The sequence below is a fragment of the Meriones unguiculatus genome, chromosome 11 (assembly GCF_030254825.1).
Source record: "Meriones unguiculatus strain TT.TT164.6M chromosome 11, Bangor_MerUng_6.1, whole genome shotgun sequence".
Classification (NCBI taxonomy): Eukaryota; Metazoa; Chordata; class Mammalia; order Rodentia; family Muridae; genus Meriones; species Meriones unguiculatus.
The window spans coordinates 107,110,950-107,129,433 of record NC_083359.1 but is presented as its reverse complement, the minus strand read 5'-3'; the positions used below and the strand labels follow the sequence as shown (position 1 = coordinate 107,129,433).

Here is an 18,484-nt window from a genome sequence, read left to right as displayed (position 1 = left end):
CTCCCCTATCAGTGGACTTGGGGAGGGGCATGCGTGAAGAAGGGGGTGGGAGGGTGAGATAGGGAGGGGAGGAGGGAGGGGCTTATGGGGAGGGGATACAAAATGAATAAAGTGCAATTAACAAAAATAAAAAAGGAAAAAAATAATTAAAAAAAAAAGAATGACTAGCCAAGCGCAGTGGAATGTGCCTGAAATTCCAGCTGTTCTGGTATTGTCATGTCTACTCTTAGAGCTGTGTGAGCGAGTTAAGGGATAGCCTGGGCAGCCTACTGAGACCTTGCCTCAGAATGCCGAGTAGAAAGAGGGCTGGAGACATCTGCTAGGGAATAGCGCTTGCCTCTTGTCTGTGGGCCCATGTCCTAGAGCCAGAAAGTTAAGGGAAGGGAAGAAAGAGGAGGAAGGGGAAGCAGCATGCATAAGCCCTTGCTCTTTATCAAGGTATTTTACTTAAATTTAGTATTACTGTCCCTATTTGGGATAATGTAGAAAGGTGTCATATATTTAGATTTTAAGCTGACTTATACTGTGAGTGAACAGCAATATATTGAAAATAATGAGATTTAAGATGACATCTCCAGTTCATCCAGGGAAAAGCATAAGAAAGCATGTATCATTTTATAGGCTTCTCATTTGGGCGAAGGGACTGAGGCCAAGGCCATTTGTCAATGGTTTCCTGTGACTCATAGATTCTAGCTTCCTGAAATGTTTCAATGGCTTCAGACTATATACCAGCTGCCAATAGCCAGACAAGAATGCCAGGGGCAGGCATATCTACTTAATTTTTCCATTAAGAAGAATAGGCCTGCTCTACAGCATTATAGGTCATTCTCTTCCCATTCTTCCTATCACACTCTTCCAGACAGTCAACACAAATAACCAAAGTCAGGCTAGAAAAAGCAGACTCTCTTTCAGACCCTGATGAGGTGATGGTGGAGATGGGTGGCTTTTTCTTTCACTGAGCCACATGAAGTGACTACTCTAAATCTCACTGATGATTTTTCAGTTGACATAAGCTATTGAATGCATTCCAGAGTCAATAACTGGTCTGAAATCTTTGCTCTGGCTAGGAAAATCTTTACCCCGGAGAACTGCAGTGAAATTACTCTTCAGCTGAGTAGGCACAGGCAAAGGAGAGGTGAAAGACAGCAAGCGAGGGGCGTTCCATTTCCTCCCCTCTCCGTGTCATGGCATCCTTGTCCAGGCATCCCCTGATTCCTCAGACTGATAAACAAGAAGGGTTAAGCTGATGCTGAGTCTACCACAGGCTATAGCATCATCCAGTTGAGAAGTTTCTCAGAGCTGTGAGAGTTAGTCCTGACATGCACACATTTAACAACTAATCTTTGTCTCCCTTGAAGATATATATATATATATATATATATATATATATATATTTTTTTTTTTTTAAAAAAAAACACATTTCCTTGCAAACAGTAAACAGGAGCCAAGGAAATGTCTCAGCAGCCACACTCTCATGCAACAGAAGCATGATGATCTGAGTTCAGACCTCCAGAACGGTGTAAAGGACAGACATGGTGTTAGCAGTGCACATCTGTGATCCCAGCACTCAGAAAACACAAAAGAATCCCTACAAGTCATAAGCAAACTAGCCTGGCCTATGCTGAACAATGACTGAAGGAAGAGAGACCCTGTAGCAAAACAATTCACTGTCCACTGACTTCTGTGTGCAACCTCCCACATATCAACACACAAACACACATGCACACACTCACTCACACACACTCAATAAATATTTTAAAAGAAAGTAGAATAATCTTATCCACACAAACATGTTGTCTTAGTTTCAGTGACTATTGCTGGGATAAAACGCTATAACCAAAGCAACTTGGAGAGGAAAGAATTTATTTAGTTTATACTTCCATGTCACTGTTCATGATGAAAGGAATTTGGGACAGGAGCTCAAACAGGGCAGGATCCTGGAAGCAGGAGCTGATGGAGAGGTCATGGAAGGATGCTGCTTACCTGCTTGTTCTTCATGGCTTGGTCAACCTGCTTTCTTACAGAACCCAAAACCTTCTGTTGAAGGATGGCTGCCCCCCCCCCCATATCAATCACTAATAAAGAAAATTCCCTACAGGCTTGCCTAAAGCCAGATCTTACTCAGGCATTTTTTTTTTCAACTGTGGCTCCCTCCACTCATGTGACTAGTTTATGTCAAATTGACATAAAAAAGCCAGAACAACTGCCCACTTCTCAACTTGATACAAATATATCACTATTAAGACATAACCTCTTCTTTCTTATTAACTCCAAGATCTCACATTAAAAAACATAAGCAACTTTAAAAGCCCTGCAGTCTGTACAAATTTAAACCCAGTAAAAGTTCAATCTCTTTAAAACAGCCATTGTCTATAAGATCCCAAAATCTCTTCAACGTTCAAAATTTCTCATCTGTGGGCTCCTATAAAAATAAAAATTAAGCTCAATACTCTCTTACTTTCAAGGAGAAAGAGCCTGGGAGTAATCACAGCCCAACAAAGCAAAAACAAACACCAACAGTGTACAAGATTCAATGTCCACTATCTGGGATTCACTCAAGATCTTCTGGGCTCCTCAAAAGCATTGGGCAGTTTCTCTGGCTCCTTTCTCTGCAGCAAAAGCTAAGCTAAGGTCTCCTAAGCTCAGGTCGGAGCTGTAGCATGACTGCAGCTGTCCTTGTTGGGCATCTTAAAACGTGGGCTCTCTTGCTACGACTGATCTTCACTTTCACCAGTAACCTCCCCCAGGCTCTCTTCAGGGACTCCAACCCTGCCACGCCATGCTAGTCCTCATCTGCTCTCTGTGATCTCTTCATGCCTCTAAAACCAGTGCTGTGCTAGTCAGCGTGTTCTAGAGGAACAGAACTTACAGCATGAACAGTTACATAACCTGTGCAGTGCAATACAGTATACCACAATTATATGAATGGTGTAATATATATTATTTATTATATATTATTTATTATAAAATTTCTGTTCCTAAATTATTAAATAATTATATATACACGTGAGTGTTTGTGTGTGTCTATTCTGTGGTTCAGCTAATCTAACAATGGCTTTCTACCAATGGAACATCCAAGAATCCAGTATTTGTTTAGTTCAAGAGGCTGGATTTCTCAGCTGGTTTTCAGTATATCCTGAATCTCACAAAAAAGGCTCTAATGACAGTGAGGGAATGGACTTGCTAATGAGAATGAGAGCAGACAGGCAAAGAGAGAGCAAGCTTCTTTCTCCTATATTCTTTATGGAGGCTTCCAAAAGGTGTGGCCCAGGTTGAAGGTGAACCTTCCTACCTCAAAAGACCTGGATTAGAAAGGAATCTTCTTGCTTCTAATCATTTGATTAGGAAAATGCTCCTCACAGACATTTGTTTTCATAAATTTCAGAAGTAAGTTGACAACCAAGAATGGCCATCACACCCACACTATCCCAACTACATTCTAAGATGGCCATGACCTATAAAAACCCCTAAGATAGATTTTTGTCCTGCCTCTAGATGAGGAAGTGCTTGGTGAGAGCTCATCACAGACTGGATGCTGTTTTGTAAACTAGAAATAGAAAAGATGTGCAGTACTTCAGAGTCAGTAATTCTCTTTTTCTCCTTTTTTTAAGATTTATTATTATTTTTTATTATTTTATTTTTTTATTAATTACACTTTATTCACTTTGTATCCCCCCATAAGCTGCTCCCTCCTCCCCTCCCGATCCCACCCTCCCACCCTCTTCTTCACGGATGCCCCTCCCCAAGTCCACTGATAGGGGAGGTCCCCCTCTCTTTCCTTCTGATCCTAGTCTATCAGATCACATCAGGAGTGGCTGCATTGTCATCTTCTGTGGCCTGGTAAGGCTGCTCTCCCCTCAGGGGGAGGTGATCAAAGAGCAGGCCAATCAGATTATATCAGAGGCAGTCCCTCTTCCCATCACTATGTAACCCATTTGGACACTAAACTGCCATGGGCTACATCTGTGCAGGGGTTCTAGGTTATCTCCATGCATGGTACTTGGTTGGAGTATGAGTCTCTGGGAAGTTCCCTGTGTTCAAATTTCTGGTTCTAGTAATTCTTTTTTTTTAAATTTATTTATTATATACACAGTATTTTGCCTGCATGCCTGCAGGTCAGAAGGGAACACCAGATCTCATTATACATGGTTGTGAGCTACATGTGGTTTGCTGGCAATTGAACTCAGGACCTTTAGGAAGAACAGCCAGTGCTCTTAACCTCTGAGCCATCTTTCCAGACCCAGAGTCAGTAATTCTAAAGTCCTCGTCCCTAGAGACTCTCTCATGTATCAAACAATCAGTCACTTTATTGTTTCACATTCTCTGGCACTAATAATTTCTAAAAGCAATTCTGAAAGGCACACGTATCAGTCGTTAAATAATAGAATCTACTTTCTATAGAATTTTTGAACAAACACATTCTAATCTATGTAGTGTTAACAAAATAAATTTTCTTAAAGAAAATTCTCTGCCAATAATTTTGATCACCCCATATTATAAAGTTACTGACATAAAAACATTAGCAAATGAGTGTCAGTTATGCCAAGGCAAATATGGCCAAATATAAATTAGGTGATGTTTGCCAGTTGCTATAAAGATGAAAATGGTATAGTGCCCATAGTACTTTAAGTGAATTGCCCTTATCCATGTGCGTCCCAAACATTATAATTCCGCGGCTGCTTACCTGTTTGTAAGTGACACATTGTACAATAGAAAATCTTGCATTCTTCCAACAAACTGCTCCAAACCTGAAAAATATGTGCAGATAAGAAACCCCAAGATCCAAGACAGCATGCCGATCATTCAACTTACATTCTGTTAAAACTGCAAGGTTTGAAGTTCTAGTCCCATCGGCACCTTGCCAATTCTTGAAGATCTGTGTCTGTTTCCTAAGTCTACATGGTTAAGCGTGGTCATATTTAGCTCCACAGCTATTGCAAGACTGTGAAGTCAAGGTGAGTCCCTCAGCAGATTACTCTAGACCAGATTCATAGCTGCGCTTCTCTGAATATCTTTCTCATTTATAAACCTATCAATCTATTAGTTCATGAGCCTTAAATTTCCTTGTCATCATCTGCTTTCAATAGCAATTTTCAGAATATTTGATATGCCAGTGGGAAAACTTCCTGTTTTCACATCCCACTCATTCTAGCTTAAACCCTAGAATGTGGATTCTAACTAAAACAGATGCTCTTCCAGAAAATCTCAAAAAATATAAATAAAAAGACAAAAACAAAACCACTGTAGGGCTGGTGCTCATGGATATTACATTTGGGTGCAATTCAGTCTAAATATCATCGCCCTGTAAGACTTCACCTAAAATTGTCAGCTTAAAAACCACAATTACACTACAGGTTACTTTCAGCCTTAGGTAGGTTTCAGCCTTCATAGACACAGTATTGTTAGTGTATTTACCAAAGACTTAGGATTTCTAAGGGCAGAAAAGCTCAAGAGATTTGGAACCACAAGGAAGAGAACAAAAAGAAAGAGGAAGTGGCAACAGCTGAGGTCCAAGCGCCTGCCAGGAAAGCTTTCTGGGCTGCGTTAGAGCCTCAGAAGCCATGTGAAATGCCTCACGCAATGTCATGTGCCTGCAACCAACGCCAGCATTCCTACTTGGACCCAGCTAGCCTGAATATTCAGGAAAAATAAGGAAAGAGCTGCCTCAGCAAGATGGAAAGAGAGAAGAGCAAGTACAGGAAAGCTGTCCTCTGACCTCCACGTATTGCTCTTTAGCATGTATGCACTCACAGTCACAGATACATCAGAATCTCTCTCACACACACACAGACAGAGAGAGAGAGGGAGAGAGAGAGAGAGAGAGAAAGGAAGAAAGAAAGAAAGAAAGAAAAGAAAGAAAGAAAGAAAGAAAGAAAGAAAGAAAGAATAGAAAGGCAAATGGGATAGGCATTGGACGTAGGAGAAAACAAGCAACAGGACAGGAGCCTACCGCAGAGGGCCTCTGAAAGACTCTACCTAGCAGTGTATCAAAACAGATATTAAGACTCATAACCAAACCTTCTCTGCAGAGTGCAGAGAATCATAAGAAAGAAGGGGAGTTAATATGATGTGGAGAGGATAGGAGCTCCACAAGGACCAAATATATCTGAGCACAGGGGTCTTTTCTGAGACTGATACTTGACCAAGGACCATGTATGGATATAACCTAGAATCTCTGCTTGGATGTAGCCCGTGGTAGCTCAGTAACCAATTGGATTTTTTCCCTAGTAAGGGGAATAGGGACTATTTCTGACATGAACTCATTGGCAGCTCTTTGACCCCCCCATCCCCCAAGAGAGGAGCAGTCCTGCTAGGCCACAGAGGAGGACTTTGCAGCCAGTCCTGAAGATACCTGATAAAACAGGGTCAGATGAAAGGGAAGGAGGTCCTCCCCAATCAGTGGACTTGGAAAGGGGCAGGGAGGAGATGAGGGAGGGAGGGTGAGATTGGGAGGGAATGAGGGAGCAGGATACAGAGTTAATAAAATGTAACTAATAGTAAAAATTTAAAAATAAATATAAAGAAAAAGAAAGAAAGCAAAACAAAATACAATTATAGTTTGAATCTGAAATATCACCCACAGGCTCACATTTTGAGTATGTGGTCCCCAGGTGATGGTGCTAATTTGGGTTTCTATACCGAAGGACTGAAACAATGACTCCCTGATGTACAATAAGTTTTTTCTCCTTTAAGGTGGCTCTGCCTGGCACTGCACTCAAAAGGAACTAATACAGCTTTAATAATGCAGCTTTATTCTGTATTTAATAAAAAAGGAAAAAAAATCAAGCTGGAGTTTGGATCACAAGGACCCAAACTGGACTAGGATCAAATATATCATACCACTTTAGTAACTCTTTGTCAAAAACTTGAATTATGATCACTGACTAATGTCATTTCCAAAAGTTCATTTTCCAGAGTAGTCATTTTTTTTTCAATGCAGTTTATTCAGGAACTTTGAACAATCCTCGGACCCTGGGGAAAGCCAGCCCACAGCTTAAATAGCCTCTGGGTAGCCAACCCAGGCGTGCCACGTAGGCAATGCAGATAGGTCCACATACATGGAAGCAGGCCAGATCCTCGGCCTTAGCCAAATGTGGAGTTGTTCGTGACAGAGAGCACTCACCATCGGGAAGGTGGAAGGCAGAAACCAGCTCCATCTTTAAGTCATAGCATTCCGCAGCTCTCTACAGTTCCCCCTTTTTGTTTTAGACGCATCAGGCAAGAGTAGAGGTCTGATCTCTGATATTAGAAATAAATTGGGACTTTGTACCGATGTTCATTTAGGTGTCATCCACCCAAAGAGCATCAGACTCGTCCGATACCTTTTTCTCAGAGGCGGGACCTGGGGCATCAACCCACATGCAATCAGACATGCTCTTCTCTGGGTCGAAAGCTGCTGACCCTGAATGCAGTGCTTAGCCTTGCATCCTGAGCGTATCATTTTAGCTTTTTACGGTATCCAACCATGCTTGGGGAGAATGTCCTGCTTCAATGGCTGTAAAGGCCTGAATGATCATGGCTGCATCACACTGTTGTGAGACTCTAATCTTGCATACTTGCATATATACCACAGGCAAACCAAGGAGACCAACACCAGAAGGCCTGCTAATGCTCCCATGCCCGCCCATTCCTTCAGATGATTCATGGCTGCAGCAATCCATGTTGATAATCCTGTGGCTAGTCCTGCGTCCACTCTGGTAGAATTTACTGTGACAATGGCCACTCTCAGCTGCTCCATCGTAGTATCGAATTCTCCAGTCCAATTACCTAAAATATAGCTCAACAATTGTTTAGACAGATTTGCAGCACAGGAAAAATTCTCATGTTGTATGCTAGTGACACAAAGTCCAGCATACTTTCATTGACAGCCAGGTTGAGCGATTTGCCATAGGGTATCAATTTGCTCCTGCAAGAGGTCAATCCTCTGATTGAACACCATCAAGCCTCCTTTTAGTTGAGCATTGATTCCTTTATGTACAACTAAGGCATGAGCTACACTGGCTAAATGATTATTCAGGGTCTGAGCAGTCTGCACAGTATGACTCATGGCTAATGCCGCGGTGGTAGCTCCAACAGCCACCAATGAGATGGTAGTAACAATGGCGGCTGTAGTTCCAAGATCCCTTTTCTGTCTGAAGAGAGTCATAGCGTGAGGGGCATCAATGGGCACAGGCACCCAGTGAGGCATGCGAGTAACCAGGGCATACCTAAATTTACTAGCATTCCAGCATTGGGCAAAAAAGCAAGTATCATTACCACAATTACTTGGCTCTATCTGGCTAATAATGAATAAAAATGGGGGATATAGACAAACAGGTGTGGGCTTATAGGAAATATTATGCGCACGCCTGTAGTCCCAGCTACTCGGGAGGCTGAGACAGGAGGATCGCTTGAGTCCAGGAGTTCTGGGCTGTAGTGTGCTATGCCAATCGGGTGTCCGCACTAAGTTCGGCATCAATATGGTGGCCTCCCGGGAGCGGGGGACCACCAGGTTGCCTAAGGAGGGGTGAACCGGCCCAGGTCGGAAACGGAGCAGGTCAAAACTCCCGTGCTTATCAGAGTAGTCATTTTTCAACAATATTTTAATGACAAGAAAGTTTCTTTTTTCTTTCTATTTTTTCTTTCTTTCTTTTCTTCCTTCCTTCCTTCCTTCCTTCCTTCCTCCCTCCCTCCCACCCTCCCTGTCTCTTTCTTTCTTTCTTTCTTTCTTTCTTTCTTTCTTTCTTTCTTTCTTTCTTTCTTTCTTTCTTTCTTTCTTTCTTTCCTAGTATTCCTTGAAAGACTTTTGGAGGGAACTGAGCAAAGGAAGGATGTTAGATGAATAAAAGATGGACAGTAGAACCTGAAGAGATGATTCAGCTCTAAAATGTACTAGCTTTGCTTCCAGAGGACCCGGGTTCGATTTCCAGAATCCACATGGCAGCTCACAATGATCTGTAACTCTAGTTCCAGGGCATCTGATACCGCTTTCTGGCCTCTGTGGATACCAGGCAAGGACATGTGTCATACATGCAGCTAAAACATCCATGCTAACAAATAACCAAATGGTAGGCAGTAGAATTAGTACCCAGAATGAACTCTTATCATTGTCCAAGAAAAATCAAGAGATATTCTGAGATGATCAGAGGATCAGAAGGGGGTTTCTGAGGAAAGCATAGAGAGCAAAAGCGTTTATGTGAGAGTATGTACACCTATGTTGGGCACACATTTTGGCTTTTTATTTGAACACAGAGTTCAGAAGTAGATCACCACTTGCACAGCATGCAGAAGGTCCAGGGTTCAACCCCTAGCACCACCAAAATAAATAAATAAATAGATAAATAGATAAATAAATAAATAAAAACGAGACAAAACAAATGAATTACATTATTTATTGTTGTAGCCTGCTTAAGCTCGCTAGCCCCTCTTGGAGACCTACTTTATTTCTTAGCATAACTATGGCTCCTCTGTTAACATCTGTTATTGCCTTTAGCACAGCAGAAGCCATTTTGCCTCCAAGTCTCCACTCTGATCATAAGGTGAAATTAAGTCCAAGTTCTCTGACCTATGTGCCTGAGACCACAATACAATTCAGTAGTTCAACACAGGCTGCTTAGAATAAATCAATAGATGATAAATGCATGTTGTGCTTGTGTTAAATATCACAACATCCTGCTATGTTTCTTACTCCCAGAAACCTGAAAAGCCCCCAAGAACTCCCTTACCCTTAAACCGCACGCAGCCAATCAGCTTAAAGTGCTTTGTCTAGCTACCTAGATACAACACAATACACTTGGAACAGAATTGATTTTGTTTAGCTCGTCAAAATGATGTAATGCTGTCCCCCATATACACCTGGTGTATACTTGTTTACCTGCTTTACCTGGTGTAACCTGTGACCTGGCTATGGTTTTTCATATAAAAACCTGCCTTAGAAACAGAACAGGGTCATAGTCTGACTGCCAAGGCCAGATTATGGCCCTGATTGGTCAGTTTTGGTTTAGTGGTCAATAAATTTCCATCAATGTGAGCCTGGTGTCCGAGTGGTCTGTATGCAGCTATTCCTGAACCCATAACATTCATATCCAATGTCTATGTGTAAACAATACATATTCAAGAAAATAGGCAACTCTATATTTATTCATGAAAATAAGTATTTTTAATTTATAAACTAAGATAAATCTTTTTAAGTTGCTTTTGGCCGTGATCTTTATAACAGCAATAGAAAAGTGAACTGTAACAGAATGGCACAAGGAAGAAGACTCTGGGTTTAGAGATAAAACAGAAAGTGGGAGGTATGCTCATGGATACTGCTAAGTCCTACATGATTATGTGATGTTGTTCGGCAGGAGAAATGAGCTGATGACATCACTTCTCATGGTATTAGTTTTCCTTCAGAGGAAAGAGGTCACACTGTCTGCCACAAACGAAGGAAGATCATGATCTCCTATGCATTCTTTTACTTATCCTCACCCACATACGGTTCTCAGCACACCACCAGAGTCCATATTACTGCCCCAAAGATTAAATTCTGAATGTTCTTTAACTTTCCAGCACTCTCCAAACCTCAACTATATGCCTGATATCACCTTTATTCCAAGCCTTGCTTCCTCACTCCAGGTCTTGCCTCAGCTTTGAAGTATCCCCTTGGAAATAACCTGAGGCCACCACACTGCTCCGAGCTCCTACGATACCTTGATGTGTCCCTTTCACTCTGGTACTTATTTACTTCTCTGTCTGTCCTATGAAACTTGAAATACATTAAGTAAACTTTCCCATAAAGGCCAAAAGTATTATTTGTTCTTATTCACTGGTCTATCCATAACTAATAGCCATGTTCCCGTCAGCTGGTAAATTATTCAATGATACTCAATAATGAAGGCAATAAAGGACAAGGGATGCAGGGAGTGAGGGAGATGGGCCTGGAGTAAACTCACAGAAAGGGATTAATATGGACATTGGTTTCCACAAGAATAAGCAAGGAGGATGACTGAAAATTATAGCCTCCTTACGATGTATTTTCATGGTCACTATGTTCTGGCACACATATGCAAGTTAAGTGGGTTTTTTTTATTATGTATATTGGTTCATCCCAATATCTTGCCAGTATTTAGACTGACACTTCTTGGACAGAGTACATCAAAACAGGGCAAATGTAAGTTTAAGGTTCCTACACAAAGGAGGGGAGAGGAGTAGTCTATGCAGTCTATGGTTGCAGGAAAGTTAATCACGGAACAAATGATAAATTAGGAGAATGAAGAATGAAAGGAGTCAAGGAATTGACTGTGTTCTGGAGGTCAAAGAAGTTTATGTTGGAAATGAGAAAGCAAGGTGTTTGAAACAATGATGGAATTCACTGATATTTTTCCCAGAGACACATAAAATGTTCTCAATGTTCCTTTGGGCAGTTTGCTTGCTGATGTTACCACAGAACAATTTTTACAGTCAAAGACTGGTTGTCCATCAAGAAAGGCTTTGTTGTAGACACAATGTGTCCCCACAAAGATATAATTTCTTACCTTTGAGAATGTCATGTTACTTGCATGTAGTATCTGTGCCAATGGAATCAAGTGAAGCTTTATTAAAGAAGGTCCATATTGAAGGACAAGGTCATTTGTAAGGTGAGAAAACCACCCAGACACATACAACATACAGGCATTTTTCTTGTAGGCTACTCAAAGAAAAGGCAGCTACATTAAGTTTACAAAATCTTACAAGTTAGCAAAGAGAACTACTGTTAATTTATACAAGTTTTCCATGTCACTCAACTTGTTTCCTCAGTGTCAAATACTGTGTACAGTGTTTACACAGGAGTTCAGAGAGAGATGTTTTTTTCTCAAGCAATTTCAACAGAACAGTGAATGTGGTAGATGGAATGAAAAGTTTCCTGTGTGGGCTCATATATTTGAACTTTTGGTCCAAAGCCTATGATACTGCTTGAGGAAATAATGGTACCCTTAGGAGGTGAAGCTTGCCAGAGGAAGTACGTCACTGGGGGTGGGTTTTGAGGTTTTGTAGCGCGACCCCACTTCCTGTTCTCATTCCTTGCTTCTTGTTTGCAGCTGAGTTATGTTCTCTCAGCTTCTTGCTCTTTCCAATTAAAGCTCTACCTCCTGACCAAGATGGACTCCCTCTGAAAGCCTGCCATGATAAACAGTTTTGTTTATAAATTAGCTGTGATCATGGTGCTTTATCACAGTAACAGAAAAGCACCGGTACAGTGGGCAATCCTTCATGATATGGAGAGGTGTGCTGCCCTGAAGCAGAATCCAAACAACAGACACTCAGATATTGTCAGTCTTTACTGTGGTTTTGAGATGTCAGGTTGATTTCACTTATTTTGGTGTATGTTAGTCATCCACAAATATTTAGTTGGAAACTAATGTGTACCATTTGGCTGTTTTGGTACAGCCAAAGACACACCAGTCAACCAAATATACACCACTCAACCAAATATACACCCATCAAAAAAAAATATACCCTTGCTTTGATGGAGCTTGTGTCAAAATTGATACATAGATATAGTAGACATGTGTTACATAAACATAAGTGCTGCTGATAATAGGAAATTTAGCATAGGAGTGAGAACAGGGCTAACTTTTATTGGGGTGGTTTGGAGTCCTAACCAAGAGTGAGGACCAGTGAGGACGGAGTGTGGCTAGTCAGACAGCTAGAGGCAACATGTTCCAGGAGGGCAACCAAAGGTGAAAAGGCTCCTACAGCATGTGCTTAGCATGTCAGAAGAACCACAAGGAGCCAGCATCATGGCTCAGTGTCATGGAGGGAGAGACATTCAGAAAGTGCAGGGAGACTAGTAACTGGCTGGCAAGATGGAGCTATGAATTTTTAAATGCTTTATAGCACGTTTTACAGATCTGGGTTTTATTCTGAATGAAATGAGAGGCCTCTGGAGAGTTGAAAGTAAATGAGTGACAGGATCTCAGGTTCATTCAAAGGTGCTGAGATTTAGAAGTCATGGAAACATGCTCAGAAGAGAGAAGCCAGAGGAGGTTACTGCAGCCATCCAAGAGGAAAGAGATAGTAGACAGAGAGGGCATTCAGAATGGAGGCTTCCCCTGCAAGGCTGATAAATTAGAATCCACTTCCTATATCTTAATAATAGTTAAAGCCAAGCTCTGCTGCAGAGGGACAATGAAATCCATTTTATCATCTATAAAATAAAAGGGCTGGGTTTTATAACCTTTAAAAATCATTTGAGTTTTACACTTTGGAGTCTGTGATAGGACAGTCTTTGCCACAGCCTCGGAATTCATGGTGGGGCGTTTTGTGAAAGAATTAGAGAAAGTTTTGCAAAGACTCAAAGTGAAAATGTATTCTCCATCTATGGCAGAGAAGTTATGGCTGAGAGGGGGGAGGTCAAACAGGAGTTCAAGGACATAGTCACGGAGTAGACTTTAATAATCCCATTGCAAGTTGCCAGTTTTTAACAGTATTCAAAGCGGGGGAAAAACATGCCACCATAAAGAGCTTGCTTTCTGAAAAATATTCACGTGGGAAAGATAGGTCCAGATTATATAAATTGATCAAGGACAGAGACATGACTCATACAAGGAAGACCTCAGAGCTGTTCAGTGAGGAAATAGGCAGGAAGAAAGTCTGCTTTGAGAACGAGAAGGTGGAGCAAATAAGCAGACACACAAGTCGGGGTGAAAGCAGTGGCAGGCTGAGGAGCAGGCTCAGAACAACGGGTCAGGAGAACCTGTACCCAAAGAACGGAGCAGGATGTGGCTATGAGCACTGTAACCCAGCTCTGTAAGGGGCAGAGATGGGGGCCTGTGGACTGTCAGTCTAGTTCAAGGTTCAGTGACAGAGACTACCTCAAAGGGATAAATCAGAACAGCTGCTGTCCTCCCAGGCCCCTGTATATGCAAGCACCTGCACCCCTGCGCAGCATGTACAAACATGCTCACACATGAAGCTCCCAAAATACTCACACACACACACACACACACACACACACACACGAAGATGCTTGCAATGGTGCTAAAAATAAGTACAGAACACCAATCTTAAAGAAGGCAACAAATTACCTCTCTTTTTAGACAGCATACATTACTATTTTGAAAAATCTTTAGGTACATATGGGAAAGGCACTATAAAACCAGTGTGTAAAGTTAGAATACCAGTTCAATAGAGAAAAGTTCAACTTCTGTGGATCGTTTCAAGCCTATTTACAATGGTAAATAAATAAACATGAAATACTATTTGTCAGTCTAGCATGGCAGTGTCTGTGACTAAAAACCACAAGTTGTGGAATATGTGTGTGTGTGTATTTAAGATGTCATCAGGAATGTTAGAGTGTGTTGGTGTAAACAGGAGTAACCGCCATACATTCATAAACTGGCATTCTTGGTCTCTAGGAAGTGGCGCTACTTGAGAGGAATTTTGTGCTCCTGTTGGAGTAGGTGTGGCCTTGTGTAGGAACTAATTCACAACAGGTGGGTTTTGAGGTTTCAAAAGCTCATGCCAGGCAGAGGCTTTCTTCCTGTTGCCTGAAGATCCAGATATAGAACTTCCAGCTACTTTGCCAGCACCATGTCTGCCTGGATGCTGCCATGGCACCTATCATGATGACAATGGACTAAACCTCTGACACTGTAAGCAAGACCTACTTAAATGCTTTCTCCTGTAAGAGTTGTCATGGTCATGGTGCCTCTTCACGGCAAGAGAACAATGACTAAGACACAGTAGCAGTGGAGTGTCTCTTTGCTCTGCAAACAGTGCTTACACTGTGCTGCCAAGCCAATGTTTGCAGAACTCGAGAAATAAACCAGATTTGGGTGACATATGGAGGCTTTGTTTCTGAATGGATAAATATTTGTAAAAATATTAAGTTCTGTCGGAATTCAACCTTTCCTACATGAGTCTTCCTCTCTGCAATGCACGTCTTGTAGACAAGAGCAACAGAAAGTTGACAATCTGAATGAAAACCGGTGACTAGAAGGGCCCTGGGAGGATCCGAATGGGGCTGGAGCCTTCCAGAAGCCCCTGCTCAGGAAACTGTCATCATTTCATGCGCTTGGCAGACCCTAAAGGAGACCTGCTTCGAGGCTGGATGGATATTTTGTTCTCCTAGTGGGAGGAACCTCTTCCAGAGGATGTTGGTTGAAAACAGTGAGTAGCAACTGCTTAAGTTTGCAGTGTCCCAGGCAGTTTTAGGTTTTAGCAGTTAGAAAATCAAAGCCATATAAATAACCTAAGAAATGATATGGTCACAGGGATCTTTTAAAGCTTCAATATTTGCTAAGAGGTCTTGGAAATGATTAAAGCTTGACAATTACATATTGAACAAAGGAAAAAACTCAAATTATGAAAATCAGAAATGAAATGATATATTACTACTGATACCATAGATGTTCAGTTTAAGGCCTTTAAATAAATCTGTGATTGAAACTAGATATTCATGATAAAAGAAATTCCTGGAGAGACATTAAGTATTGAACTCAAGTCAAAGACAGAGAATATGAATAAGTACAGAAGGAGGAAAGAAACAACAGTAAAATTAAGAATCTCACAAAGGAAATCCTGGGACTCAAGACTTCCTAGGGAAATTTTACTGAATATTTAAAAGAACAATACCAATTCTTTGCAACTTCTTTCAAAAAACCTAAGAGAATCATTCTCCAAATCCATGTTGTGAACTCAATGTGGCCCTATTGCTCAAACCAGCAAAGTCATCAATCACAAGCTCTAGGAAGATGAAAATATCTCCAAAAATTCTAATGTGATAAATTTTTATGATAAAGCTGAATATACGCAATGAAAAATATGGGCACATTGTAGGGGTGAAAAGTGGGTTCAGTATTAAAAGCAAGTCAAATGTGAAATTGACACAACTATGGGCAGAAGTCACATGATCCTCTCCAAAGAACCATTGCCCAACTCCAACCCTGGCTCAAGATGAGAAAACCAAAATCAAGCACTTTGAAAGAAAGTAATATTTTTCTGGCTGTTGATCAACTTTAAAGTGTCAATAGTTAACATTGTAGTTAATGGTGAATGACCAAATCTCCTCTCCCTACAATTATAACAAGCTTACAGTATTTGTTTTTTAACTATGTCAATCTACATTTATGGAGGTATTAATCTTCCATATTGGAAAACTAAAAGCACCCCACATATGTAGAACAATTAAAGACATAAATTTAAATATATTAAGGCAAATCATGACCCAATTCATAAGATGAGAAATCAGTATGTAAAAATGAAGTATGTTATCTACATAGTGTTAAGAGAGATCTAGAAATGAAGTGAGATGAACTTCAGTTTTACAAAGTAGCAAAGCAAGTTAGATAGGGTGAGACAGAAACTACAGGCCCAGACTCAATGTAGCCATAAATGAAAACTTCAAATGTTAACATACTAGTTCTATCATGTTTTGAAATTTCACATACAAACATAAAACATTAAGCAACCACCAATAAAATCCCCCATGATTACACAAGGATGATATTTTAATGAGAATATTGAAAGGCATTTCATCAAACCTATAGAACTATTATTCTACTTGTTCTACTGATACTTTTCAGTACTGTACATAAATTCATAACTTGGTTTGACAGCTCCCACCTATGATTCTGGAACTAGGGAGGTGGAGGCAGAAAGATTGCTATGAATATATGTCTTACCTGGGCTGTATAATAAATTCCAGCCCAGTCTTTATTTTAGAATGATACACTGTCTTAAGAGTTTAAATTTAAAAAAATCTATATTTCATAATAAAAAATCCAAAGATAAAAGAAATAAAATGCAGCAAGCATATTATTTGTATTACACTAATTTCTACATAGAAAAGCCATATAACTCTAGAATCAAAATATTGGACTTAATGAAAGTTGTAAAATGGTAATGGCAATAGGAATGACATAGAAGAACCCATAATACATCATCATTTAAGCAAAATATCACAAGAACAGGGTCATAAAATATACTGTTTATAAAAGCATTAAAACATTAAGGCACATAGGGACAGACAAAATGTATGAATAGCTTTTATGCAGAAACTTACCAAAAGACATCAAAGAAGACCTTAAAAAGGGGGCTGAAAATATACTCAGAGATTAAGAGCATGTACTGATTTTGAAGGGAGCCCAGGTCTGTCCCCAGCATTCATGCGAGGTGACTCACAACAGCCCATAAATCCAGGTGTAGGAGATCCAACTCCTCCTTCTGGTCTCCACAAGAACTACACACACACACATACACACACACACAGAATTAAAAATAATTTTAAAGGAGACCCAAATAGAATCATATACCATAATCAAAGATGCAGATATTTAATATAACAGTAATATAAGTCCTTCATATACTTTAATATAATTTTAATAAAATTTCCATTAGATAATTATCATAAAAGGGGAACCTAAAATGCATTTGGGAAAACAATACCTAAGATTTGTTGTGTGAAGAATACTGGTGAGAACAAAAACAGACTGTAAGACATCAATATACAATCAAATGCAACCACTTTTGACAAGAAGTTGATTAATTTGACCTCTGAAACGAACAGAAAGTACACAACTGTAAAACTGGAGTGGCATATCAAGGTGACTTCACAATCAGGAAGCAATTCATGGATATTCAACAAAAATCAAAGGGACAAACATGTACCGATAAAATCACTTAAAATTCAATCTCTATATCACACATAGAACAGAAACTAACTTCATGAAAAAAATGTATGATACTTATTATGACAGGATATAAAAGAGTTTCTATAGAAGACACAGAGTGACTGGCCCAGGGAGAGCCAAGATGGCAGAGCAGAGGCAGCGATAGTCTCCTGCTGTTTTACAGCTGGGAATTGACACCAGCCAGAAAACAGCTTTTTAGCTAGCTATGACTGGGAAATGGAAGTCATGGTCTGAGACTTGGAGAGAATCAGAGACTCTGTTATAGAAAAAGAGGCAAGGAATAACCCATTAGTCAAGAGCAAATGGTGGCGCTGTCCTCCTGCTGAAGGGGAGGGTGGGCACCGGAAAGAGGTGGGGCAAGAAATAAAGATGCAGTCAGCAAAACTTCAGAGAACTGGACAGACAACAGCAATTTAGTCTGACTTCAGAGCTGCACAACCTGCTGGCATGTGAAAAGAGTTCTGTGCTCCTCAAATAAAAGACATAAATGAAGTGCCATGATGGAAGCCATCTTGGAAGGTCACCCACAGCATGCTGCTTTGGGAAGCCTAACTCCCATACTTTCTGCAAGTCACGTTTCCTCTCATTGTCCTGGCAACTGAGCCCCTACCAGATCAGTGAGGCACCTGAAGGAAACATTGAAAACAGGGTCTGGGGAGACGGCTCAAATGTGAAGACCTGATTCCAGGACCCACTGTGAGAACACCAGACATGGTAATGTGCTGGCAGGGGCAGCCAGCCAGTCAGCCAGCCCAGTCCCATCCGCTTGCCCCAGATTCCTGTCTCAGAAGGACAGGGTGGATGGCAGTTGAGAAATGACACTCACATACACGTGTTCACACATGCAC

At 40.8% G+C, this 18,484-nt stretch overlaps 1 protein-coding gene across 1 annotated transcript in view; it reads right to left on the bottom strand.

The window, feature by feature from the left end:
• The window catches only part of Ush2a (usherin), a 653,036-nt gene that overhangs the window by 560,828 nt on the left and 73,724 nt on the right, over positions 1-18,484 (bottom strand). Inside the window, exon 4 of the mRNA XM_060365102.1 lies at positions 4,685-4,748. Within this exon, the coding sequence (XP_060221085.1) occupies positions 4,685-4,748 (64 nt within the window). The remainder of the gene's footprint in view (positions 1-4,684; positions 4,749-18,484) is intronic.